This window comes from Chrysochloris asiatica, unplaced genomic scaffold, assembly GCF_000296735.1.
Source record: "Chrysochloris asiatica unplaced genomic scaffold, ChrAsi1.0 scaffold00090, whole genome shotgun sequence".
NCBI classification, from domain to species: domain Eukaryota; kingdom Metazoa; phylum Chordata; class Mammalia; order Afrosoricida; family Chrysochloridae; genus Chrysochloris; species Chrysochloris asiatica.
In genome coordinates, this window is record NW_006408608.1 from 173,249 (window position 1) to 193,370 (window position 20,122).

Sequence of the window (20,122 nt, forward strand, 5' to 3'; positions counted from 1 at the left end):
CACAGAGTGGCTACAAGCATGAGCTTGGATGGCAGCTGTTTCTGTGATGTTAAGGAAAGGCTCAGCTGAAAGCTTCCATCTCCTCAAAAGAAAAAAACCCACCACAAGGTGGGAGGATTCAATGACATGATGTATGTAACATGTAAACGTTTAGCTCAGTACCTGGCACATAGTCATTGTTGGTAAGTGTTGTTGAGTTGGTTCTGACTTATAAGGACCCTGTATAGGTTTTTTGAGGAGTGGATGGTGAGTCTGAACCACTACCCTTGCAGTGAACAGTCCAGTGCTTATCCTACAGTGCCAAAACAGGACTCCTAGCCCATAATTCTCTCTTTTCCTGGGACACTGTCTAGAAAGTGTCCCAGGTTGGAATGCAGTTCTCCACTCCTTTTCACTTTTAAGGCAGTAAATCCCTCAAGGGTAGGGCCAATCTCCAGGCTTCCCACATTGCTGGGTTGTGTTTTGGTCTTGAGATGTATATATGAGTCGTGGTGTGGTGCTGTGGAATAATGCACTGGACTGCAAGGTCAGTCTGAACCGCAAGGTGGGAGGATCAACCTCACCAGTCGCTCCTTGGAAACCCTATACAGGGTCACTGTGGGTTGGAACCAACTTGACAGCATTTAACAACACTGGGTTAAATGCTGGACTGCCAACCGCAAGGTTGGTGGTTCAAACCCACCAGGCACCCGGAGGGAGAAAGATGAGGCTGCTTGCTCACATAATGCCTGAACAGTTCTTCCCTGCCTACAGGGTCACTGTGAGTCAGAATGGACATGATATCTGTGAGTTTGGTTTTGGTATGATATATATAAACCAGTTGTTGCTGTTGTTTAACGTTGTAGAGTCAGTTCCGAGTACAGAGTTACCAAAGAGCGGCCGGTGGGTTTGCACCATCAACCTTGTGGTCAGTAAAGTGCTTATGTTATAGTCCTACTAAAATACTTATTAGCAAGCCTCTATACCATGCACAATAGCCAAGAGGAGTGCAAATGTGTCCACTATTTTAACTTATGATTTTTACCCTTTATTTACATTCCTGCAGAGAATATGTATGAGGCAATGTCTTTAATGACCTCATTTCATCCTTACTTACAACCCTCGGAGGAAGGTGCAATACTTTATGTTGTTGTTGTTAAGTACCATCGGGTCGATTCTGCCCCATAGCAACCCTGTGTAGGGTTTCCAAGGAGCAGCTGATAAGCTTGAACCACCAACCTTGCAGTTCAAACGACTTTGCAGTCTGACGTATTTGCCCACAGCGCCACACATGCTGCATATTAGTCCACTGAACTGGATACATTCTAGAGGCTGTTTTGAAACATTCATGGTTTGTATTTTCCCTTGCTATTAAGATAATGAACAGTGTAACCTTATGCTTGACATACCAGGCTTGCAAGGGAAGCCTTTAACAGGAGAACCACAACCCTCCTTCCAAGACATCGTGCTCCCCTCTTAGAATAAGCTAGAATTCCTGGCCCGCTCATAGATTAGTAAACCTAGATATTCCATACTCTGGTCTCAAAATGGGAGAGAAATGAGTGGGGCATAACTTTGAAGCTTTCCAAATCGCAGCAGGGATTCCCGGGACCGCCATGTAAATCCATGAGGTACTGGAACCAGATTTCTCTCAAAGACTCTACCAGAAAATCAGTACACCAAGGCCCTGGTCACTGTCACACAGGTCCCTGAGAGCAATGACAGGGCTTCCATGACCCAGACTAGCAGGGCTTACGCACTCTCAAACCGCAGGCCAGTAGCCTCCAAAGTTTCATCTCCAGGAAACAGAATTCAGGGCTAGCCTCCTGGAGTATGGAGCACAAGCATCAGCTCTTTAGACACCCTAGTTTTTAAGCCCCCTAAACTGGCAAGATGGAGTCCTGGGGTGGCACTGCTGGATAACTAACGCACCAGACAGTAAGGTTGGTTTGAATCTCAAGGTGCTCCTTGGAAACCTTATACAGGGTTGCTAAGAGTCAGAACGACTCAATGGCACTTAACAACAACAACAAATTGGCAAGATACTATATGTGTGTCTTCTATTCTCATTAATAAGAATGTGTCACTTACACATGGACATGGGTTCATACAAGACAAATTATTCATTACATACAAGAAAACTAAAACAGTACACGCATTCCTTAAACTGAGGAAGACAATCAGAGCTTTCAATAAATCTGATAAAACTTAAAAATAAAGCCCTAAAATTAGCAAAAACTAGTAATGACACATTCCCATAAAACTAAATGGGACATGCCATTCATAAAATGTAATATTCTTCACTCCTTGTCATTTCCGGCAATGGGCTTTGGCAGCACCACGTCACCCAGCATCATCCTCCACTTGTTTAAATACACGGATGTTCACTGGTTTACATTCCGGGGTTGACTACTTTCAAACACTCCCAATACTGCTTCACTATCAAGATTTACTGACAGTCATTTACACCCCTAGATTAAAGGAAAATGGTGGGGGAAAGCTCCAAGACTACAAAAACACAAGATTAAACATGGGAAGTGTCAGAAATTCACATACAATTTTCTCTTGGGCTTTTTCACTCAAATGCTAACAAATACACATTGAGTAGAAAATACAGACAGAGAACATGGTATTCAATCACTTAACAATTATTGTACTTCTGTGTGGGGCAGTGAATTCCTTGATACGACTCACCTAGCCATGTCTTCGTAATTCTGGGTTGTTGTTAAGTGCCCTCGAGTTGGTTTCAACTCACAGCAACCCTGTATAGAGTTTCCAGGAAGCAGCTGGTGGGTTTTAGCAGCTGACTTTGCAGTTAGCAGTCCAGGCTTATTCCCATGGTAATATGAGGTATTTGTAGTCCACCAAGATGACTGGATGGATTCCTGGTGCAGCGCGTAGGATCAGCACTGGGCTGGGAACAACAAAGTTGGCATTTCAAACCCACCAGCTGCTCCTTGGAACCCCCACACAGGGTCACTATGCAAGATGACTGGATGGCTTGCTAGTAACGTATGTAAGATACAGTGACACTTTTATAGGGTTGTTAAGTTGCTTTTAAGTGGCATCAAGTCAGTTCCACCTCATAGCCATCCTGTATAGATAGGGTTTCCAAGGAGTGGCTGGTGAGTCTGAACTGCCGACCTTGCATTTCAAACACACCTTGTCGTGCTTATCCTACAGCACCACACCACAATTCCTTTGTGGGGTTGTTGTGCCGTCGAGTCGATTCTGACCCATAGTGACCCTGTACAGGGTTTCCAAGGAGCAGCTGGTGAGCTTGAACCACCTGCCTTGCAGTTCAATTGACTTTGCAGTCTGATGCATTAGCCCACAATGCCACACCAGGACTCCATTGTGGGGTTGTTGTTAGTTGTTAAGTGCTGTCAAGTCAATTCCAACCCATAGTGACCCTATATAGGGTTTCCAAGAAGCAGCTGGTGAGCTTGAACCACCGACCCTGCAGTTCAAACAACTTCGCAGTCTGACACATTCATTAGCCCACAGTGCCACACCAGGACAAGACCATTCAAATAGGGTATATAGAACATGGGGATTGGTCAATTATGTTAGTCACTAAGTTTAAAAGGGACTTCTGGTGTGGTGCTATAGGATTAGCACTAGACTATGTACCACAAGATTGGCAGTTCAAACCCACCAGCTGCTCCTAGGAATCCCTACACAGGGTCGCTATGAGTAAGAACTGATTCAACCACACTTAACAACAACAGGTTTAAATGCAGAGAATACCAGAAAGAAGTTACTTGTGCTTTATTGATTATGCAAAGGCCTTTGACTGTGTGGATCATGACAAACTATGGAAGAAACTGTAAAGAATGGGTATTCCAGAATATTTAATTGTGCTCATGAGGAATCTGTACATAGACTAAGAGGCAGTTGTTCAAAAACAAGGGACACTTTGGTTGTTGGTTGATGATGCATGGAGAGCATGTAATCACGGCAATGAAACGATATACGATAGGATGAATGTAAAGCTAATGTTCTCCCATGTAAACTATCACATAATTCACTATAAAACATTTTTTTAAAAAAACAAGGGGACACTGAATGGTTTAAAATCAGGAAAGGTGTGTGCCATGGTTTAATCCTTTCACCATACTTATTCAATCTGTATGCTGAGCAAATAATCCAAGAAACTGGATTATATGAAGAGCAACCGGATTATATGAAGAGCATGATATCAGGATTAGAGACTCATTAACAATCTGCAATATGCAGATGATATAACTTGCTTACTAAAAGTGAAGCTGTTGTTAAGTGCCATTGAGTTGGTTCTGACTCATAGTAACCCTATATAGGGTTTCTAAGGAGTGGCTGGTGAGTTTGAACTACCATCCTTGTGGTTTAAACTGACCTCGCAGTACAGCGCTTATCCTACAGTACTACACTAGGACTCCAAAGTGAAGAGGACTTAAAATACAGATGAAGATCAAAGACTATAGCCATCAGTATGGACTGTACCTCAATGTCAAGAAAACAAAAATCCTCACCACTGGACCATTAAAAGACATCAAAATAAATGGAGATAAGATTGAAGTTGTCAAAGATTTCATTTTGCTTGGATTCACAATCAACACTCATTGAAGCAAAACAGTCAAGAAATCAACTGACCTATTATATTAGGCAAATCTGTTGAAAAAAATATATTTTAAAGTCTTGAAGAGCAAACATATCAGTGCGAGGATTAATATATGCCTGACCCAAGCCATGGTATTTTCAACTGCCTCATATACATGTGAAAGTTGGATGAAGAAAATCAAATTTCAATTATGGTGTTAGAGAAAAATATTCAAAGTACCATGGAATGCCAGGAAGAAGCAACACATCTGTCTTGGAAGAGATACAGTCAGAATGTTCATTAAAAGCCAGGATGGCGAGACTTTCTCTGACAATGGACGTGTTATCAGAAGGAACCAGTCCCTGGAGAAGGACATCAGGCTTGATGAAGTGGAGGGTGAACGAAAAAGAGAAAGACCCCCCTTCCCCCAAGGAGATGGACTGGCAAAGTGGCAGCAGCAATGGGCTCAAAAGAAACAATTGCACAGGGCCAGGCAGTGCTTTGTTGTTGTGCATGGGGTCACTATGAGTCACATCTGACTTAACAGTGTCTAACAACAACAGGTTTAAAATGAGCCATTTCAGCAGAGGTGTTAGGTCTCACTACCAAGAAGAAAGACGATCCAAGAGTAGAAGGTATCCTTTGGACCTGAGATCTCTGTACACTGAACCTCCTTGATGCAGGCGACAGAGAATTATGACACCATAGCAGAGGCAGAAGCACAAGAACATGAGATAGAGTGGTGGCTTCCTGGAGCTAGAAAGTAGAGTGTCTTCAGGCAGGAGGCTAACCTTCAGAGTGGAGTACTTCTCAAGCATTTGTCTGGAGAGCTAACTTTGCTGGCCCACCACACTAGAATAGAGCACTTTTGGGCGGAGACTAGTGGCAGAGTAGAGTGCCTCTGGGACATTTATCAGCAAAGTTAAATGAACTATGTAACTTTGGTCAAGCAGGGCAGTAGCCAAGGGGCTGCTTGGCTGAGAGACTGAGAACCTGAGGTGTGTGCCTGTGGGCACGGCTGTGACAAGGCTGCCCTGATCAAAGAACTGTATCTTGAGCATCCCTGAGCATTTCTGATCCTGAATTGTAATCTGGTAACTTTCCTAATAAGTCTCACAATCGTGAGTATTGTCTGTGAGTTCTGTGCAGTCACAGCAATGGATTATTAAACACAACAGAGAAGTTATGAGGCCCTTGGGAGGATGACTAGTATCAGAATTGGTAAAGAAGGTTGGAGGTGGAGGCATGTCTGGCCTCTATCTTATATGACTCCGCCTTGGGCTGATGTTGGTTTTGATTGTCCTATCCCCTTGTCAAGTCAGAAGAGATCAGACACTAACTGCCCACCATGTCATTTTTATTCTTGGATTCTCATGAAATTTACATTCTGGTTAGGAGGGACAATCAAGTAAAGACACAAATTATAAATTTCAGACAGCAATAACTGCTATTATGAAAAATAAGGGGTGTGACAGAGAATAATTAGATACTAAGGAACTTCTGAAATACTAACAGGATTACAAAAACAAAAAAGATTCTTTAATCCCAAAATCTTATGGATGAATTCAATACAAATGGGTTGACACTGGAAGAAATAAAAGAGGTCAAAGAGAGAAGAATGTGAGGGGGCGTACAGAAAAAGAGCAAGGATGAACAAAAGGCGGGAGTGTGAGAGGAGAACAATGGCCCACTGTGTCAATAATTCAGCAGCTCATTCCCCAAATCAGAGATCTCTGCACGTTTTTGATCCATGGGCCCACTTTATCAGGGCAAATCATACTAGAAAACACTCTACTATCAAAATTCTATTTAGCATTAAATAATAGATAAATATTTTAAAACCAGAATTAATGAGCGAAATAGAACAACGTCTTTTAAGATAGGAATTGGGTCAAAATACCAACAGAGAGGGAAGGAGTCTTCACATTAAGCAAGTATCAATACCATCCCCTCTGTATACAGGGTAGATAGGGATGGGCAACTTAAGACACTGGCTACCTAAAATGAGGGGGCATTAAAGGCATGAAGTGCCTGGCTTACAAGTTTTCAAGAAGAAGTTTAGTTTAAGAGTGTGCGGAGTGGAGTGGAGATAGAGTACCCACTGAATAGTTTTCATATTGTCTAGATGGATCTGGTAAAAAGAGATGGGGATAAGATTCATATGATTCAACAGTGAGTAATTGTTATCATGAGTAATTTCAACTGCCACAACTGTAAAGGTAGAAGTTTTATAACAAAAAGAGGGAAGTAGTTTAATCTTATAGTCCAAAAACAGAGGACCCTAGGACCATAAAGGAAGACGAGCACAAGCGGAATGCGGAACCTCATCCAGAGAAGCAGCAACACCAGAGATGGCGGCAGAGATGAGGGCACGGAGAGAGGGAGCAGCTAAGGATTCTAGATTCATAGAAAGAAAGGGACTAGGTACTGGCAACCAGGAGGCAGGCTTGCAGAATGTGTCCTTTGGTTGTTTAAATGATTATATATTCCTGAGTGTTTTTGTGTATATCCCCCCCCCCAAAAACAACAACAACAACAACAACAGAGAGAATAGAAGCAAATACTGTTGAATGATGATGCACGGATGAGATTGTAATTATTGCAATGAAACGATGGTGTAAAGCTGATGTTCTCCCATATAAACTATCACTCAATTCACAATAAAAACTTAAAAAAAAAAAAAAGATAGCAATGGGGAAGGGAGAACATTATTAATAAATGTTATGTCTTCTAGTATGACACTGTAGGATCACCACTGGACTGCGAATCACAAGGTCGCAGTTCAAACCCACCAGCTGCTCCTTGGAAACCCTACACAGGGCCATTATGAGTTGGAACAGATTCCACGGCACTTAACAACACGTCTTACTACAAGGCAAAATGAGAACTTTCTATTACAGCCTTACTCATGCCTAGGAATAAGATCCTTGAAAACAGTTTAAAAGAAAGAACCCTAGCCTAAGTACACTCTTGTTGTTGCAGTTTTTAAGTGCCGTTGAGTCGATTCCGACCCACAGTGACCTTGTAGAGGGTTTCTGAGGAGAGGAGAAAGCTATTTAACTATGCTATGTAAGAGCTGTATGCAAAAGCTGGAGAGTGAATAAGGAAGACCGTAGAATTGATGCCTTTGAATTATGGTGTTAGAGGAGAATACTGAAAAAAGAACCAACAGATCTGTGTTGGAAGAAGTGTAGCCAGAGTGCTCCTTAAAGGCCAAGATGGCCAAACTTCGTCTCTCATACTTTGGACATATTGTCAGGAGGGAACAGTTGCTGGAGAAGGAAATCATGTTTGGTAAGATGGAGGGTCAGAGAAAAAGAGGAAGACCCCCAACGAGATGGATTGGCCAGGTGGCAGCATCGATGGACTCAAGTGTGGCAACAGTGGTGAGGTTGGCCCAGGATTGGACATTGTTTCGTTCTGCTGTGCATAAGGTTGCTATGAGTCGGTGCCGACTCGATGGCACCTGACAACAACAATGTAAGAGCTGTAAAGTAGCTCTAGTGAAGCTGTAGTATAAGCACTAGACTGGTAACTTTAAGATCGGCAGTTCAAACCCACTAGCCACTCTGTGGGAGAAAGATGAAGCTTTCTGCTCCCATAAGGATTTACAGCCTTGGAAATCCTAAACAGGGTTGCCAAGAGTCAGAATCAACTTGATAACAATGGGATTTTTCTTTTTCTTTCTGTTTTTTTAAGGTAGCCAAACCAACAGAAAAATTGGAGCTGTCTGTTGACCATCTGTTCACCACAGCTTCCCTTCTGTCTCTGCCAGGCTTAAATGCAAAACTGCATTTGAACATGGACATTAACCCTTTCTTCCCTGTCTACATCTTCCACCCAGCCTTTTATCTACCTATGGCTGCCTGCCACTCCCGGAGTGCCCACTTCCATTTTTGAAGGGACCAGGAAAGCAAGCAAGAGGTGTAAAGAGGTTTCATAAACTAACTTCCTACAGGACTCGCTCAGGAGCATTCAAACTCAGGGTTTCAAAGATCAGATTAAAAACACAAATCCAAATCCACTGTCACTGAGTCTGACTCATAGCAGCCCTATGGGCATTGTAAACTGCTCCCCGAGGTTTCCAAGTCTGTAAATCTGTACTGAAGCAGATTGTCGCACTATTCTCCTGAGAAGCAGCTAGTGGGTTCAAACCATCAACCTTTCCGTTAGCAGCCGAGTGCTTTAACCACCGTGCCACCAGACCTCGGTACTCAAAATGAACCAAAAATCCATATCAAGCCCACTGCTACAGTCTTTTCTAGCTCATGGTGACCCTATTTAGGGTTTCTGGGGCTGTAAATCTTTAAGGAAGCAGATAACTCCATCTTTCTCCAATGGAGTGACTGACGGGTTTGAACCAACAACTTTACAGTCAGCAGCCTACAGCCTCCCCAAATTACATAACCATACCTCATCTCTCCTATGCCCAGTCTCCAAGTACGTTCATTCTTCCTGAAGGGTTATTGTTAGATGTCATGGAGTCAAGTTCTGACTCACAGGAACCTGATGTATACCAGCTGTATACTGTCCAGCCCTGTGCCATCCTCGGAACTGCTGCTATACTTGAGCCCATTCTTGTAGCTACTGTGACATCCATATACCAAGCGCGATAATCTTCTCCAGGGACTGATGGGACAGCCTCCAAATCTGAAGTCATTTCCCCCACAGATTTATTATTTACAATAATGACATTGAAAAAAAAGAGAGTAGGTGATGAGGCTGTGTATATGACAAAACACCTCATGGGATCTGGCTCATTCGTTTGGAGGGTTAGGGTCATGGTTTCATGGGAAATCCCAGCTAACTAAGCATATAATAACATGCTTAGTGCTTCTGTTCTACCTCCTAATTCATTATCGTGCCTGGGTCTTAATAGCTTGCAAGGGGCTGGAGCAAAAGAGGAAAGAGACTCATCAATGGGAGTAAGATGGTAAATGTATAGCAAAATGCAAAGCAGAATTCCAAATTCCCATGAAATACAGACTTTCTAGAGTCATGGAGGGTGGATGAACCCCTGAAACTATTGTCTTGAAATAATTTGAAACCTTGAGCCAAAAATGTCTCCTGAAGTCTTCTTAAAACTAAACAAAAATTTCGTTTAACCAATAAAGAATGTCTGCCTTGAGCATTTTGTTCTTTTTAAGATCTATCTTTGTGGGATCAAATTGACCACAGCAACTGGAAAGTTTAGGTAAGAGCCTAAGAGGCAGTGAATTTATGACAACGGGGAGGAACAACTCAGAAAAGGAGAGTGAGAATGGAGGCACAAACGGAAGAATGAAATCACTGAATGGTATATGCAGAAACTGTTTAAGTGAAGTGTGTGCTGCTGTTTACATTCTCAACACCTAATACATTAATTAGAGGAACTCCCGTCTCAGATGAACTTCGTTAAGCAGCAAAACTATGGTTGCACATCTGCCTGCTACCCACATAATCAGCTATGTCTGATATGTTGTTGTCTACTGTAAATTAGATATACAAGTGCACCTCTAGTATTTTACTTCCAAATTTTGTTTAAAACATTACCATTTGGAATCATCGTTATAAGAAATTAAGATGAGCCCAAGTTAACCAGCTGCAGAGAAAATTAAAGAAATTAGCATTCCTCTGAAACCCTGTGTAGGGAAATAACTCCACGGTACTTAGCAACAACAACATTGTTGTTAAGGGCCATCGAGTACGTTTCAAACCATAGAAACCCTGTATAGGGTTTTTGAGGAGTAGCTGGTGAGCTTGAAACACCGACCTTGTGGTTCAAACCAACTTTGCAGATTAATCCACAGGATTTATGTACCTAAAAAACAGCCTTGGAAACATTATGCGAGGTTGCCATGAATTAAAAACAACTTGATGGCACTTACAAACAACAAAAGTATGTACCTGGCACTAGGCTGACCTGGGCGTGGGGGTTACTGTAGAGGTTTTATAAATGGGGAAAGTTTTAACCTTCTCAAACATATCCAATTCTTTTCAAATCTAACAGCTCAGACCTTCACAGTACTGCTAGCCTCTACTCCCAATCTGTTCTGTATAAAATACTGCCAGACCAATCTTAGAAAAAATTCCATTGATACCACATCAGTTCCCTGATAGGGCAGTGAAGCTTTATGCTTCTCTATTTACCAACTGACTCTCTATTTGCCACTTCTCTATTTGCCACTGACATCACTCAATAAATAATGGTTGCTTTAAGCCATCCAAAGGAGCTCTGGTAGCGTAGTGCTTATGATTGGGCTGTGAACCGCAAGCAAGGTCAGCAGTTTGAAACTACCAGCTGTTCCGTGGGAGAAAGATGAGGCTTTCTGCTCCTGTAAAGATTTACAGCCTCAGAAACCCTGTATCGTGTCGCTATGAGTCAGAACCGACTCCACGGCACATAACAACAACAACAACAAAAGCCATCCATGCATGGAGCCCTGGTGTGGCGCCGTGGGTTAATGCGCCAGACTGCAAAGCCGTTTGAACTGCAAAGTCGATGGTTCAAGCTCACCAGTCACTCCTTGGATACCCTATATAGGGTCGCTATGGGTAGAAACAGACTCAATGGCACTTAACAACAACAACAACAAAGCCATCCATGACTCCCCACCAGGCGAGACTGTTTAGTAGTGAGTCTTGGAAGTCAAAGCAGCTCAGAGACACTGTGGGTTCAGTTCCAGACCAGTGCAACTAAATGAAGATTGCAATAAAGTGAGTCACATGAATTTTTGGGTTTCCCAGTGCTTAAAAAGTTATGTTAAAAAAAAAAGTTATGTTTACACAATACTGTAGTGTGCAATAGTATTATGGAAAAGTGTGAAATATGAGAATTACCAGAATGTGACACAAAGACATAAAGTGGTGCGCACATGTTGTTGGAAAAAATGGCACCAACCAACTTGTTTAACATAGGGCTGCCACAAATCTTTACTTTATTAAAAAATCAACATAAAATGCAGGATCTTTGAAGCACAATAAAACCTCAACTAACCACTCCTAAGAAACCCTAGGATGGTAGTTATGTGGAGTCGGTTCCAGCTTATAGCGACCCTGTATAGGGTTTCCAAAGCTACACATCTTTACAGGAGCAGAACGCCTCATCTTTCTCCCACGGAGCAGCATGTAGATACGAACTGCTGATCTTGTGGTTTGTAATCCACAGGGTCACTATAAATCAGAACTGACTTGATGGCACTAACAACAACAACGTACTTATACTAGATTTTAAGTCAGAGGTGTGGAATACGCAGGATGCATGTGCAAAGTCAAAGACATCTTAAAGTCTTCAAGATAAAGTGGAATCTCTAAGACATTCTACAATTCTGACTCCACCCAACCCCACGCTCCCATGCTGTTTTGTGATTTCCCGAGTAGGACTGCCTCCTAGGGTTTCCAAGGATGCAGACTGCCACCTCTTTCTCCTGCAGAATGGATAGTGGGTTCAAACCTGAAATAAGAGTGTCTGGGAGCTAACTCCAACTCCTTCAGTTCTGACTACTTAACCTCTCTCTGTGCTTTGAGCTTCCTCGGTAAAAGTTCAAGTTGGCCTCTGCTCAATTTCTTTCACATTCCTAGACTATCCAAATTCTAGCCATTCTCCAAAGGTCAGCTGAAATCCCTTTCCCTTGCAAATCCTTACTGGATGAGTTGAGTACATCCCTCCACTTGATTTGCAAAAACTCTACAGCAAAGAGTCTGAATAACTTATTTTAACTTCTACCTGTTGTTGTTGTTGTTAAGTGCTGTCGAGTAGGTTCCGACTCATAATTATCTTGCTTCATTTAATTATTTCACAGTTGTATGTCCTACCCAGTAAATTCCCATTCATAGATGACAGTCACACTACCCATTGCCTCAGGTGGTCATCGGTGGTAAAAAAAATATTAATCAATACTACTACCACTGTTTACTGAATACATAATATGTGCCATGCATTGTGCAGAGTAATCTATTTTATTTCTTTTAATCCTTTTAGGAATCTTTATCCTCATTTCACAGATAAAAGACCTTACCCAAAGCTACAGAATTTGTGTGTGTGTGTGTATGTGTGTGTGTGTGTGTGTATGAGAGAGAGAGAGAGAGAAGACTGGGAGCTGGTAATTCAAACTCAGCTGTCTACTGCCAAAGCCCATACTTAACTACTACATCATAGTGTTTATTACTTTAGTCATTTCATATGTAGGTGTTAAATTCTTCTCTCTTACATGTTAAAGAGTCCTGGTGTGGCACTGTGGGTTAATAAGCTGGAGTGCAAAGTCAGTTTGACCTGCAAAAGTTCGGTTTGAATCGCAAAGTCAGCTCACCAGTTGCTCCTCGGAAACCTTATATAGGGTCACTATGGCTGGGAACCAACTCAACGCACTTAACAAGTGATCCATAAATTAACTCATTAATTCCAAAAGCAATTCTATGAGATTATTGCCAATTAAAACGAGGAAATAGGCACAGAGAGGTTAGATAATTTGCCTCAAACACATAGCTACAAAGTAGTGAATTCACAGGTGAAGCGTAACTGTAATAAGTTACATTATTCATTGATTCATTCCATAGTTTTTATTAAGCACTGTTCTAGGAGCCAGAATACAGCACTGAATAAACCCTCGGGCTCTCCAGTAGTGCAGTGGTTACAAATTGGGCTACGAACCTAACGGTCAGCAGTTCGAAACTACCAGCTGTTCCCCCGGAGAAAGATGAGGCTTTCTGCTCCCGTAAAGATTTACAGCCTCGGAAACCCCGTACAGGTTCGCTATGAACCGACTCCACAGCACACAACCACCACCCACCGCTCTCATGGAGTCTACAGTCTGACTTTTTTTTTTTTTTACAAATATTTTCATTCGAGGCACAATCCCTAGGATTCAAGCCCTCTCAAATACCGTAAGATTTCATACACAATTTTATCTGTCTCCTGAGTTAAATTCCCTACTTTGACCATTTTGACATTTATTAGCAGTGCAGCTCTGGGCTAATCCCTTCCCTCTAACTCTCAACTGCCCGACTTGTAAAAAAGAATCACTTATAATGTATTATAAGTTGTAAAGCCAGCATTATATACGCTAAATCAATGAGTGTACCTCTCCCCACTCCCATGTAGTGACTTCATAATTAGTGTCCTCACTGAAGACATGTTAAAAAGAGTTACAATAGAGGCTGAAAAGAGATCATTCTTTTACTTTGCGTAACTATTTTCATTCTAGAACACCAACATAAAGTCTACAATTTTAGGCCCCAGGCTATTCGGATTCAGAGAAATCAGCTTATAATTCGGAAATGACAGCAACTCACTAAACAGCCTGGCAGTGTCTATAAAACGCTCCCGATGACCTTTTTTAGAAGGCACTTTCGTCTGTTGGGGAGTAATGTGGCCTCACGACCAGGCTCCACGTCCCGTGTCGGGAAAAGTGGCACCGAGTAGGAGAATGGCGAGCCTTGGCACGAGATTGTGCACAGCACATCGCCCTCCATTCGAAGCGCTCTACAAATCTCCTGCCACCTGCCATCCCGACGATCGTCTCCTTGGGGTTGCAAATCCACCCCGCCCCACCGCGGACATCTGCCCAGGTTTCTCCGGCCTGTGTCCCCCGCCGGCCGAGTGACCTCCCTCCTGGGCTGTGCAGCTCACGCGGGCATGGGGGCCTGGAACAGGCTAAGCCTAAGGCCTCAGCCCGGGGTATCGGGAGGCTTGACCTCCCATGGGTCTTCTCTTCCACCCTGTTGGTCAACAGAATCTTGAGCAACAGAGCCCGCACAGATCCTAACAGGTGCGAAGCCCCTTACCTATCTTCACGACTGCATCAGCCAAGCACCGGTCCCACTTCCTGCCGAGCTCTGAATCCGACATGTTCCCCACCCGCAGCTCCAGCTCTCCAGACGGCCGGCCCCCGCGGTCTGACTCCAGACAAGTATCGCGAGAGCCGGCCGCTGATCTTAGGCCCGGAAAGCCTGCGCCGACGCGCTAAATATCGCGAGATGACCTAGCTGCTTCCGTCGCTTCCGGTTCTCTTAGTTGGTCGTCAAGGTGACGGCCTCCAGGAAGCCCGAGGTGACTCTGACCTTGCGAGACGCACGTAACTACAGTTGGCAAGATTGAAGGGTTTCCTACGTGGCCTCCAGAGGCCTGTGTGGAAGATTCGGCATCGGTACTATCTCCCGATGTTAGTCATAAAAATGTCAGAGGGCAAGAGAAGGCACAGCACTTGATTTATTCATTCATTTTCTTCCTTGCCTTCACTTTTCCACTCACTGGCTTCTAACTTGTTCATTCAATCACTCGCTTATTATAATGGAACTCTCGCATGCATAATTAAAGGTCGCCTTTGCCAAATCATATGGATTTTTTTGGCTATTATATAGCTTTCAACACAATTGTTCAACTTTTCTTTGGAAGCTCCTTGCTGAAGTCTTCCATTCTAGTCCACTCCTATGACACCACTCTCCAAATTCTACCTCCGCTCTCACACTTCAACTTTGGTGTCCTCCCAGGACTGCCTTATTTCTGCCAGGTTCTCAAAGAGCGATGGTTCGCAGTATTTCATCTGTCTTCATCACTCTCCCTGAGTAAGTAACTACTGCTAGGCTGGAGTCCTGGTAAGGCGCTATAGGATAATGCACTGGACTTCATTATCAGCGGTTTAAATTCACCAGCCGCTCTTCGGAAACCCTATACCTGGATCGCCATGAGTCAGAACCAACTCTAAGGCACTTAACAACAACAAAGACTGGAGTCTTGGGGTTGCCTTGTAAACTAAGCATTGGGTGGCAAAGTCAGTTTTGAACCGCAATAGTGGTTTAAACCCACCAGAAGCTTTTTGGACCCTATACAGGGTTGCCATGAGTCAAACCGACTTGAGGGCACTTAACAAGGCTGAAGATCTGGTGTGACACTGTAGGATAAGCATTGGAGTGCTGACCTCAAGGTTGGTGAATCAGACCCACTAGCCGCTCCTTGAAAATCCTACACAGGGCCACTATGAGTGGGAACCAACTGGACTGCGCTTATTAAAAACAAAGGTTGTAGGGTAAGCACTGGATTATTAATGGCAAGGTTGTTGGTTCAAACCCACCAGCTGCTCCTCATAAATCTAATCACTATGAGTTGAGTATATACCACTTAACAGCAACAACAACAGCACATCACTAGATCTGAGTCTACCTCAAGATTTCTATTCATATATATTTTCAATCTCTTTATGGTCAACTTTAACTTTGTTGTTGCTGTTGTTGTTATTGCTAGGTGCCATCGAGTCGGCACCAACTCATAGCGACCTTATGCACAGGGAGAACGAAACAATGTCCGATCCTGGGCCTACCTCACTACTGTTGCCACACTTGAGTCTATCGATGCTTACACCTGGCCAATCCATCTCATTGGGGGTCTTCCTCTTTTTCTCTGACCCTCCTCCACCTTACCAAACATGATACCCTTCTCCAGTGACTGTTCCCTCCTGACAATATGTCCAAAGTATGAGAGACAAAGTTTGGCCATCTTGGCCTCTAAGGAGCACTCTGGCTGCACTTCTTCCAAAGCAGATCTATTGGTTCTTTTGGCAGCCCATGGCACTTTTAGTATTCTCCTCCAACACCATAATTCAAAGGCATAAATTCTTCTATGGTCTTCCTTATTCACTGTCCAGCTTTTGTATCCATATGAGGTTATTGAAAATACCATGGCTTGCGTCAGGCGCACCTTAGTCCTCAAGCTGACATCTTTGCTCTTCAACACTTTAAAAAGGTCTTGTGCAGCAGTTTTGCCTGATACGTCATTTGATTTCTTGATTGCTGCTTCCATAAGTGTTGATAGTTGATCCAAGAAGAATGAAGTCCTTGACAACTTTAATCTTTTCTCCGTTGATAAGAATGTTGTTTATTGGTCCAGTGGTGAGGATTTTTGTTTTCTTGACATTGTAATCCATACCCAAGGCTGTGTTCTTTGATCTTCATCAGTAAATGTTTTAAGTCCTCTTCACTTTCAGCAAGCAAGGTTGTATCATCTGCCTATCGCAGGTTATTATTGAGTCTTTCTCCAATCCTGATGCCATGTTTTTCTTCATAGAACCCAGTGTATCATATTATTTTCTCAGCATACAGGTTGAATAAGTATGGTGAAAGAATACAACCTTATCACACACCTTTCTTAATTTTAAATCATTCAGTGTTCCCATGTTCGGTCAAACAACTGCCTCTTGGTCCAGGTACAGATTCCTCATGAGCACAATTAAGTGTTGCTGTTACGTGCCATCAAGTCAGTATCAACTCATAGTGACCCTATGCACAACAGAATAAAACACTACCCATTTCTGGGCCAACCTCACAATCGTTGCTACATTTGAACCCATTGATGTTGCCACTGTGCCAATCTATCTCATTGGAGGTCTTTCTTTTTTTCTCCAATCCTCCACTTTACTAAACATGATTTCCTTCTCTAGTGATTGTTCCTTCCTGATAATAGGTCCGAAGTATGAAAGACGAAGTCTGGCCATCTTGGCCTCCAAGGAGCACTCTGGCTGTTCTTCCAACACAAATGTATTGTTCTTTTGGCAGCCCATGGCACTTTCAATATTCTCCTCTAACACCATAATTCAAATGCATCAATTCTTCTACAGTCTTCCTTATTCACTGTCCAGCTTTCGCATGCATATGAGGTTATTGAAAATACTAGGGCTTGAGTCACTTTGACTTTAGTCTTCCCCATTTTCATCTTCTATCCTACCAACAAATAAATTCAGCTATGTTATTCCTCTCTTAGAGGCTGCCAGTGGTTCCCATGCATCTACTGCAGATATCCAGCTTCCATGAGCTCATTCTAGGACACCTACACTGATTGAGTGACGAGCCCTCCCCGGTCTTCTTATTGCTCCCAAGCTTCCTCTCCATTGTATGGAAACGGTGTGTAGAGGTTTGTGCCTGCCAAAAGACTAGAAGCTCCTTGAAGGGCTTCTTCATCTTCATACTCTCACTTTATTACTTGATAGATTAAGGAGCTCTGGTCGATTAGTGGTTACTATTTGTGTTGCTAACCTCAAGGTCAGCAGTTCGAAACTACCAGCCATTCCATGGGAGCAAGAGTTCCAGCCTCAGAAACCTTATACAGGGTTGCTATGGGTTGGAACCAACTCCATAGCAAGTAACCACCACCACTTAATATATTCATGTATTCTTGCAGACTTTAGCAACAGAATTGTGTTGTGCTGACCTTGCTCTGAGAGAGAGTCCCTTTAGGAAACCTTCTTCCACAATTATCCCTGCTAATTCTTATCTATTAGGGTGTATTGTCATTATTTATCTCTTGAATCTGACTGAGCTTAAAGCATTCCCAGTGCATAGCAGAAAGCTTTGTATATTTTGAATCCTCAGCAAATGCTTTTTAACTGGATGTGGGAATTAATATATAAACTGATTGACTAAATTAATCAGAACAAAAGACAGTCCTTGTTCTGAGAGAACTTTAGAGTGTAGCATTTGTGTGGAAAAAGAAAAAGAAAATTTGCTTTATTGAATACCTATCCCACTACCATTGAGTCCTTTCCAAGTCATCATGACCATATAGGGTAGAGTAGGACTGATTGACAGGGATTCCTAGACTATAAATCTTTACACAAGCTGACAGCCACATTTTTTCTCTTGCAAAGTGACTAATAGGCTTGAACCACTAACCTTTCAGTTAGCATCCAAGCACTTTAACCACTGCACCAGGGCTGCTCCCCAAATGCCTATTGTGTATCACAGATTTTAGGTATCCTCATGGCAGGTTGAGATTAGTAGCTTTATTTTCACAGATATAAAAGCTGAGTCTCAGAGAAATTAAGTGATATGCAAGATGTACAAAGGTCTACTTTGTATTTAGAATTAGAAACTGACAGAGGCATTTTTATTGGATGGAAGAGAGTTATAAACATTTGTAGAAGAAACAAACTATGAAAGCAATCACAGGCAGATGGTATAGCATAAATTCTGGAGTCAGACTGTCTGGGTTCTTGTCCAGGTTTTGCCCTTTCCTAACTATGTATGTGTTCTCTTTCTATAACATTCCTTCCCCAGTACAATGTTTTGTTCATTGTTGTATCCCTGGCCCTGGAACATTATATGATGCATAGTCTGTTCTTGGTTAATATTTATTGGTTGAATTAATTAAATGAATGAAGTTGTTGTTAGGTGCCATTGAGTCGATTCCGACTCATAGCGACCTATGCATAACAGAATAAAATACTGCCTGGTCCTGCATCGTCCTCCCAACTGAGCCCGTTGCTGCTGCCAGTGTGATAGTCCATCTCCTTAGGGGTCGTCTTCTTTTTTGATGACCCTCCATTTTATCAAGCATGATGTCTTTCTCCAGGAACTGGTCCCTCCTGAAAATATATTCAAATTATGAGCGATGAGGTCTCACCATCCCGGTTTATAAGGAGCACTCTGGCTGCTCTTCTTCCAACACAGATTTGTTTGTTCTTCTGACAATTCATGGTACTATTAATGGTCTTCTCCATCTCCGTAACTTAAATGAATCCATTTTTCTACAGTCTTCCTTATTCACTGTTCAATTTTCACACACATGTGTAGCTATTGATTAAGGTGCACCTTAATCCTCAAACTGACATTTTTATTCTTGAAGACTTCAAAGAAGTCTTGTGCCGCAGATTTGCCTAACGTGATACAGCGGTTGATTTCTTGACTGTTGCATCCATGACTGTTGATAATGGATCCAAGCAAAATGAAGTCTTTGACAATTTCAGTCTTTTCTCCATTTATCATGAATGTATTGGTCTTCTGGTGAAAACTCTTGTTTTCTTTACACTACGGTGTAACCTATACTGAAGGCTGTGGTCTTTGATCTTCATGGGTATTTTAAGTCATCTTCACTTTTAGCAAGCAAGATTGTATCATCTGCATATCTCAGGTTAATAATTCTTCCTCCTATCCTGATGACTCATTCTTCTTCATATAATCCAGCTTCCCGGATTACTTGCTCAGCATACAGATAGAATAAGTATGGTGAAGGTATACAACCCTGGCATACACCTTCCCTAATTTAAAACTATTCGGTGTTCCTTTGTTCTGTTTGAACAACTGCCTCTTGGTCTATGTACAGGTTTTTCATGAGCAAAATTAAGTGTTCCAGAATACTCATTCTCGGCAATATTGTCCATAGCTTGACAATATTGTCATGATCCACAAAGTTGAAAGCCTTTGCAGAGTTAATAAAGCACAGGTAAACATCTGGTATTCTCTGCTTTCAGCAAAGCTCTGTCTGACATCATTAATGATATCCCTTGTTCCATGTCTCATCTGAATCTGATTTGAGCTTCTTCTAGCAGTCCCTATCAATGTACTGCTGCAGCTGTCTTTGGATTATCTTGAGCAAAATTTTACTTGCATGTAAAATTAATGATATTGTCCAATGATTTCTGCATTCTGTTGGGTCACCTCTCTTTTGAATGGGCATAAATATAGATCTCTTCCAATCAGTTGGCCAGATGGTAGCTATCTCCCAAATTTCTTGGCATAGATAAGTGAGTGCCTCCAGTGCTGCATCAGTTAAATGAATGAAGACTGGAGTTTTTTGTTGTTGTTTTTCTCTGAGATCTA

General features: G+C 42.4%; 1 protein-coding gene across 1 annotated transcript in view; it reads right to left on the bottom strand.

The window, feature by feature from the left end:
• MINOS1 (mitochondrial inner membrane organizing system 1) overlaps window positions 1-14,423 on the bottom strand; it is a 52,377-nt gene extending 37,954 nt beyond the window's left edge. The window contains exon 1 of the mRNA XM_006866403.1: window positions 14,321-14,423. Coding sequence (XP_006866465.1) covers window positions 14,321-14,384 — 64 coding nt within the window. The 5' untranslated portion in view covers window positions 14,385-14,423. The remainder of the gene's footprint in view (window positions 1-14,320) is intronic.
• Between the last annotated feature and the right edge of the window lie 5,699 nt (window positions 14,424-20,122).